The 8,727-nt window shown below is 35.0% G+C and overlaps 1 protein-coding gene across 2 annotated transcripts in view; it reads right to left on the reverse strand.

The window, feature by feature from the left end:
- Positions 1–8,727, reverse strand: part of PDE3A (phosphodiesterase 3A) — a 275,542-nt gene that overhangs the window by 15,111 nt on the left and 251,704 nt on the right. For both annotated transcript variants that reach the window (XM_019661758.1, XM_019661756.1), the window contains exons 11-15: positions 6,021–6,134; positions 5,662–5,861; positions 3,819–4,022; positions 2,965–3,120; positions 861–1,122 (exon numbers count right to left, since the gene is read on the reverse strand). In XM_019661758.1, coding sequence (XP_019517303.1) covers positions 861–1,122; positions 2,965–3,120; positions 3,819–4,022; positions 5,662–5,861; positions 6,021–6,134 — 936 coding nt within the window. The remainder of the gene's footprint in view (positions 1–860; positions 1,123–2,964; positions 3,121–3,818; positions 4,023–5,661; positions 5,862–6,020; positions 6,135–8,727) is intronic.

The following is an 8,727-nucleotide window of genomic DNA, read 5'->3' on the forward strand; positions in this document are numbered from 1 at the left end:
TCTCTCTCTCTCTCTCTCTCTCTCTCTCTCTCCCCTGCTGCTCTCCACCCCCTTTTCTCTGCTCCAGCCACCCCAACTCTCCCGATGCTCCTTGAACACCCAGCCAGCCCACCTCAGGACTTTTACATGGCTTGCTTTCCCATCTCCTTGGAATATTCTTTCCATATCTGTCTTTATGGGCCATTCCTTTACTCCTTTCAGGTCTCTTTAAAATGTAAAAAAATCTTTCTTATTTAGACCTTCCATGGCTACCTTATCTAAAATTTTATCCTTTTAATTTTAACTTCCTTTCCCTTCAGCTTTTTTTTTTAAGTTATTCTAGCATTTATCAGTACCTAACAAACTTAGATTTACCAATTTGTCTTACTTAGTGCCTGTTGACTCCACTGGAATATAAGTCTAAAAGGGCAAGGATTTATTTACTCTTTTGTCTGATTTGTTCACAGCTCTGTCTTCAGTACCTGGAAACATGCCTGGCACAGAGTATGTGCTCAATAAATATTTGCTGAATGAACGAGTGATTACTACCTCTTACTGCTTTCCATGGCCTTCCCTTAAACAAGCTGACAAAGCCTATAGTTGGTCTATACAGTACCTGAAATTCCTTTCATTTCTAAATCATTAAGATACTCTGAAGAATAGGCTTAAACTATTTTTTTTTTACACTTCATGACAGAGAACATATCTTTGTATGAACATCATATTATTACAGATCCCGAGACTGTACATTCTCTTATTTTGACATTGGAGAAGGGGACTATCCATAATCAAATGCAGCAGATGATGATACGTGGACTCAAAGTTTGTAATTCATGAGAAAAATGAGTCATCGGAACCTAGAAATAGATTTTATAACTTACCTGGAGATTCATTATTTTCACAGGTTTCCTCTTCATTTGGTGCATCTTCTTCCTCCTCCTCTTCTTCTTCTGGGTCATCGGTATCTCCTGACTCATCACTGTCTTCCACCCATTTCCCTGGCATCAGTCCTGCTGAATCATAGGAGTTGCAGAGGGGACCCACAATGTGAGAGATAAAGGATTCCTGAAGATTGGCCAACTGAGGAGCAGAGCGGTCCATGAAGGGGCTTATTGGTAATCCAAGGCTGGCCTCTTCATCACCCTAGACATAGGATTCAGAAAGGTAAATAACAAGAAAAGTTTAAAAGACAGTAAAATTGACATTCACTTGGTATCTGGAATTTGCAAATATGCAAGAACCCAGACATTTATGTGAGAATTCCCTCTTTATTGCTAAGAGATTCAACCCAAATTACTGAGATTCCTATAGAAATGCTTTGTTTCCATTTACCATTTTTGTGACCTTGAGGTTTCAGTTTTTGATCAAGGGGAAATCCATGAAATGTTTTAATGTCTCAGTAAATTATATTTCTTATCTCAGTAGTATACCTTATATTAGAGTATAAATGTATCATAAAACAAATGCTAGAATAATTATCAAGCAAATACATAATCTATCATGTTTTCCTTTTTTGCCATGGCTACCAAAAATCTTAAAATACTGTATTGCTCAACTAAAGTTCCTACCTTTTCCTAGCTTTTTGGTGAATTACATCTTCTGTGATTCTGCAGTTTCTACATTTATATTTTTCTATATGATTAATAGGATCACTCTATAAGTGTTTTATTTTTAACTATTTCAAGTCTTTCTGAAAAAAATCAGATTATTAACCTGAAGTTATCTACCAAAATTAATGAAGAAATATACTGATATGTCAACAATTGTTATGCCAATGTACTGGAAATTATTATAAGCTGATTTTCATCTTTCTTTATATTTTTCCTGTATTTCAATATTTCAGGATTGATTATGAATTAATCTCATTCCTAGGAAATACATTATTTTCTAGCACAAACCTTTTATTCTTTATATGAATCTTGTGTATAATACTCATAAAAGTTCTTTCTAATCTCTCTTTAAATGTGTCCATTGACAAGCAATTTATTATTTATTAAAAAGGTGCCTCATCCTACTGCTGGATGCCTTTAGCAATACAAATTTCTTTTTTATATTGACCTGCTATCTATCTCCCCATAACTTCTATAAGCTAGTGACATTCATATCGTTGTTAGGGAAGCAGAGAGGAATGTAATGTTTCTTATAAATCAGATCCTAAGTCAAGTATGTTATATAATTTATCTTCTTTAATCTCCACAACTTCTTCATGATAAACCTAATCCTAAATGGGTGTGTCAATCTTTTAAGTATCTGAAGATAGTTTTTATATCAACTTTACTTCCCCCCGGGGTAAATATCTTCACTTCTTTCATGTGCTTTTATGTTACCGATCTTTGTCCTTTACCCATGCTCCACTATCTCCAGGTTCCTCTTAAGAGAGTGGTTCACAGCACTAAACACAAAGTTTCAAGTGTAATCTGGTCAGTGTAGGGTAATGTGGGGAAGGTCCCCTCATGCATAGCTTTTTGGTAGTGTGCGAACCCTCATATTATCATGTCAAGTAAAATGCCTAGTTTTTAAAGCTTTTTCATATACTGTTGTTATTAACTCCATTAGAAAAGTAAACAAAATTAATCCATTGAGTTGTCGGAAAAGTCATGACTTTTTTTTCTATGTTTTTCATTGCAAAAATGCATCATGACTTTTCCAACAATCCAATAGTATATATCCATATTTATAAATATAAACTGGCTTCTATTATAATAAATTTGTAAAAGAACAATATTTCAGTGGTTTTTCCTAATGTCTCTATTACTTTAACATCTTTTCTCAATACTTGCAAATAACTTTATCTTAGAGTTTTTATGTTTACAATTTAGTCCAAATTTTTAACATTTTTTTATCCTTTGATTAAAATTGGCCACCACATTTGCTGATGATAGGCTGAATATGAAATAGATTCATCACATTTTCACAGCTTTTGGAAACTTTGGTGAAGTTATGAACAGCTAGGTATGGATTAAGATAAACAGTTAAATTAATTACCTGTTCATAAAATTCATTGACAATACCCTCTGTCCACTGAAGATGAAGCTCTTTACATTTAGCTGGCCCATTGATATCAGCCAACTTTATACACATTTGACAAACCAGTAGACGATCATTTTCATTGGTCCAATCTATTCCAACATCATCATTCACCTGTTTGAGAAAAAAGTTAAAATGTGTTTTGCCTCAATGAAAGCTGAAGTTGAACAGGAGAATAAATGATAGAATATTTACTGTCTTCCTACCAGGTAGAGATCAGAATAACAAGTAATGAGGAATTTTTCAGCTTTTAAAATAATGTTACTGGCTCGCATAAACAGTAAAATAGTTCATCAGGAAAATAAAATAATAAATAATGGATAATATAATTTTTAAATATGGAATTGAAAACAAATACATAAATAAGTAAATACTGGTTAAAATTAACAAAGGTTATCAGTTAGTATTAAAATCATGTAGCTAACAAATAAGAAATTTTCTTGAATTAACATTTAGGCATTTATTTTGATGTATGAAGTTTTACTTCAGGATTTTGATTTTCTACTGCCAGGTGATTTATGTTAGTGAACCACAGAAATGAGATCAAATGAAATCAAACAAAAACACAATGATGGTTAGAATTTTATTATTTATCTGCAGCACAAAGTGTAATATATGTAGATAGCACCTCAACTTCAGGTTCCTAGATTGGGACCAATGCCTATTTATCCACTTCTGGTTAAACATTATATTGCATTTCATTTTTACATTTGACATATAAGAGGGGACAGCAATGAGTTTTGTTCAACATTTCAGTCCCATGACATCTTTCAATGTGGACATAAAATGAAGAATGGTACAAATCTAGTTACCTTGGCATTAAATTTGGCCACGAAGTCAAAGTGTTTCTTCAAGTCAGTGGCCAAAATTGCTTCAATGACAAGAAAACGAAAATGCTTAAATTCCACATGGTCAAGGTTAACTAAGAAGTTATACTCTGGCCGGGACATGAAAAGACTCCATGCAGCTGCTGCGTGATGATTCTCCAAAACTGAGCGATCATTATAGAGCACCGCCTAGGCAAATAAGAGAGTAAAGAGTTCAATTTTTTAAGTTAAAAAACAAAAATCACAAAACCAAATGAAAATTCGTAATGCTTTTGGAATTCTTGTTTGTCATGGAACACAGAAATGTAATTTTGTGACTGCTGGTTATTAAAAATCACTTATTGCTGCACATTGACTGTTGATTAATTTTCTTGGTTAAATTTCCTTTTTTTGTTAAATAAAGTTCATATCCTTGAAACTTTATTCCAAACACTTGCACATGAGAGGCTTGGGGTTAGATTTTATTAGATTTCTTTGAAGGGCATAGGAATTTAACCATAAAAACATGCATATGTATTAATATCCCTGAGATGTAACTCAACTACTTCTTGCATCGAGAATAAGAATGACCTCTCCATAAACACACACAACTAATAAAGAGGAATGGAATCCACAAGAGCCCCATAATTTAAAACATTCTCAACCCACAATCAGCCATAGGAAATGTCACCCTTTCCCTAGTAACTGAGGTATACGGTCATTATCTACTTGTTTGAAATTTTCTAATCATGCTGAGGGAAGCTGCAGAAGAAGGGGAAGTTGCCTAAACAATGCTTGAAGACCAGTGTGGTAGATAGAGGATAGAGGAAAAAAGCACTAGGGACAAAAAGGAAAGACTATTATTAATGAAAATTAATACTGAGGTAAGTAAAAATGCATAAATGTATAGGAAAATTTGAATGGCATATACGGCTGGCAAGGGGATTTGCATGACTATCTCTAGAAAAATAATACTGATGTTTAAAGGACACAAAGAAAGAAGTTAAAGTAGGTCGTCAAGGGGAAAAAAATCAGTATATTTTTATTGCCTATAGGTTAGAGGAAAATTCTAGACTAGAATATAAGACAGGAAGTAGAAATGGATGGGAATGGGGTGAAAGACATATAGCAAACAAGAAAAAAAAAAAACAGAGTACAGGACCAGATTGGCCTCTAGATCCTCTAGAAAGAAAAATAGGATCTTGGGATCTTTAATAACATGGGTTAGCTGATTAAATAATAAAACACCTTACTGAGTTTAACTGTATAGATGAAGATACTTAGATATTTAGTGGTTAATTTTTTACTTAGATTTAAATAGACGCTGAGATGAACTTTTTCATTGTTTTTGGAATACTATGTTTAAGAAAAAAATCTCCCTCAAATAAAATGATTTTAAATTCCTACTAACCAATATAAATGCCATAAGAATCATAATTGTTATAATAAATATATTTCAAAGGGATGAGGTTTATATACAAAGTAGCCTTACATTCTTAAAAGTCCAAGACATATTCGATTCTCTAATATTTTCAGAGAGGGACTTTAGTATAGGTTGGATTTTCTTTGTTGAAGAAATTCATCAACATGAATTCAAGTACTTCCTTAGAAGAACACTGAGAAGGAATTCCCATGGGTAAGGAAGTTGCATACCTACTGTTAATAACTTGGAACAAACCATACTATCTTTTCAAAGTTAGCGTGGTCTCTAAGAATTTTATCTCAGGGCTAAATATAGTTTGGCCCATATTCACTCAGTGTCTATTATAAGTAAAATTTATAAAATTAATTTTCTTCAGAGAAATCTCTCAATTGAATTATTTCCCCTAATCGAAATTGAAAGATTTACCTGAGGAGCACTAGTTGCAACCAGGAATGCATTAGTCCTTCCTGGGTGATCGTAGTCATGCATGGCTGCAGCCACATACAGTGCCATCAATTCTAAGGCAGGGATATTTCCCGACAGACATCCGTATTTATCATCTGGCACATTATACATTTTTGAGAATACATATCCCATATGTCCATGTGTAAATCCACTGTCAGAATCTGTAAAGAGAAGATGAAAGTAACAGAATTTTTTAAAAAGTACTAAATTGTAAAAAAAAAAAAAAGTATTAAATTGATATCATTTGTCTTGGCCTCCTTTGAAAAAAAAAGCACACAACACTCTTGTTCCCATAGTTCACAGATGTACTTAGCATGTACCTGAATCACTTGCTGATCCATGATCATTAATCACAGTGGAGAGGCCTGGGATAGGCTGTGTAGTAAGATACCAAACAGCATGTAAGACGTCAGTGGCATGGATTCTGTTATGGTCTGTAACCAACGCAAAGGAACAGTCGTTAATTTGTGAACTTTGGGGTCCAAGGACTAAGAGTGCCATCTGCTGGATAAACAGTTTGGTCCAAACATTTTAATAGCCCAGTGAAAGCCAGCCAAACATTATAGGACAAATCGTCTTTGGTTACTCTTCCATTACTCCATAATATCCAGAGTAACAAGGGAAACCCCCCCCCACAATATTCATTATGCATGCAGATGTCTGAAGTGGAAAAATCTGTATCCAGGGTCTGCCAGAAACCTAGCATATATAGGAAACTCACTACATGAAACAATTGTAACACTTACTCTTGTACTTATTTCTATGCTGCTGTATAAGACTATGCAGAGGACCAGAAAAACAGAAAGACACATGACATATTTCCGCTAGGTCTGACCAATGATCTATATTAACATTCAATAGTTCATCTTTGATAAATGGCACCCAACTATAATCTGTAAATAGAACACAGTAGCATTCTCCTGTATCAAACTTAAAACACTATAAAAAATAAATAATATATTTTTATATGCAGATTAAATCCACAAAGCAAAATTCAAAATCAAAATCAATAATGTTCTCTAATCTAGAAATTCTGATTTGGGAATAGAGTTCTAGAAAATATCTAAAAAGGAAAACAAATACCTCTTTGTACATTAATGTAGGGAGTTGGACCATTTAGAAAAAATGAAAACCATGGGAACAGCAAATCCCCTAGTTATAACGTCATTATCATGGAAAGGGGGTGTAGTCTATATGTGCAGTTCAGCTTCTACTGAACTGTGACCAAAGGCCCAGGGTGCTCTCGGTTCTCCTTTTTCTGGTGCAATTCTTCTAAGTTTTTCTCCTGTTTATCTGGCCCTTCCTGATACTTTGTTGATTGATATGCTTTATTCTATTAGGTTGTCGGCAAAGTCATGACATATTTTTTTCTATGTTTTTCGCTGCAAAAATGCATCATGGCTTTTCTGACAACCCAATAAATGTGATTTCTTTACAACTTTTATTTCTACTGAACAACCATAATACAGTTTCCTTCTCCTATACAGTCATGAGCTGTTTAACCACAGGGATACTTTCTGAGAAATGTATTGTTAGGCAATGTCGTCATTGTGTAAATATCATAGAGTGTGCTTCCACAAACCTAGAAAGTACAGCCTGCTGCTTTGGCTCTGTGGTATACCACCATCATATATGCAGTCTGTCATCGACTGAAAGGTTGTTATGTGGCTCATGACTGAATAACAGATTACAACTCTGAATAATACCAAACAGATGAGGAAAAGAGAAAATTGAAGAGAACAAGAATGTTAATGGGAATTTGAAAGAAACACCTGTTTCCCTGGGCAAGGAAGAAAGAAGGAACTATGATATCTGTGGTGTTGGTGGCACACGGGACGTAGGTAGATGGTGCCAACTTCCTACAATTCTGGCAACTGTAAGGAGTCAATCTTTAGGTGGCCCCATGTAGCTAAATTTTAGGTAAACAGTCCAGGGATGCAGTTGAGGGACTGGGTGAGGGCTTGAGAGGACATCCTCAGAAAAGCTTTGAGAAACAGACTTCCTTAGGCTCCCAAGGAGAAAATAACAACACCTGCGCCCTGTGTCATTGCTAGAGGTGAATACTGATATTATCCAGTACTTCAAAGAATAATTTTATTAAAAATGGAGTCTATATCTTTGTGTATAGACTATCTCAAGTGATTCACGACAATTATATTTTATGTCTGCACCTATGTCATGGACAAAATTGATCATGTTAGAGGTTTCTGGATTTAGGACAGATTTGATTTTGTTTCTGCTCTGATATTTACTGCCTGTGTTACCTTGAGTAATTTAGTTAAAACTCTAAGTCTCATTTCCTTATGCTAAAAATGTGAAGATAAAAATAATGCCTATTTCAGAGTACAAATTGTGAGAACTACAGAAGGGAACATATGTTAAAGTACCTGATACATAGTAAGCTTGCAATTAATGTAAATATCATTCACATAAATTACTGCTATTAGAACAAGATGGTGAATTAGCACAGATTGCCAGTTTTCCCTTAATGATTTGTAAGAGTAGAATTGAAAAGCTAAAATAAAAGCTATGCTAAGTTCTTGGGGAAGGAGAAGGCAGCGATGGCCCAGTAAAGGAAGAAAGTGCCAGCCTGGGCAGAGGGTGTCACTGTTTGGGGGTATGTTGGGAAAGAGTTTCTGAGAGTGCTTTTCCCTATTGCAATCCGGGAAGATTACTGTGTACAAGTAATTACCATTGTTATTGCAAGTCAAAGAAACTGTGCATGCATGCAGCATTACAGGGTGGATGCGGGCAGTAGCAGGGTGTTAGCAGAGCTTGTTTGGGGGTGAGAAATAGACAATATCAAGCACGGGCAAACTTGCAACCCTTGAGCTTTACAACTTCTTGCCATGTCCAGGTCCATGGCAAGCCCAGGTCCAGAAGGTTTTTTTTTTGTTTGTTTTGTTTTTTTACGTTCTTTTTTTTTTTTTTTAGCTTAGCCATCCCGCCACCTGTTGGCAGCTCACGGCTGCTCAGCTCGGGCTGACTCGAACCGCTGTTGCTCAGAGCTCAAACTCTTGAGCGAGC

Source organism: Hipposideros armiger, unplaced genomic scaffold (assembly GCF_001890085.2).
Source record: "Hipposideros armiger isolate ML-2016 unplaced genomic scaffold, ASM189008v1 scaffold_360, whole genome shotgun sequence".
Lineage (NCBI taxonomy): Eukaryota > Metazoa > Chordata > Mammalia > Chiroptera > Hipposideridae > Hipposideros > Hipposideros armiger.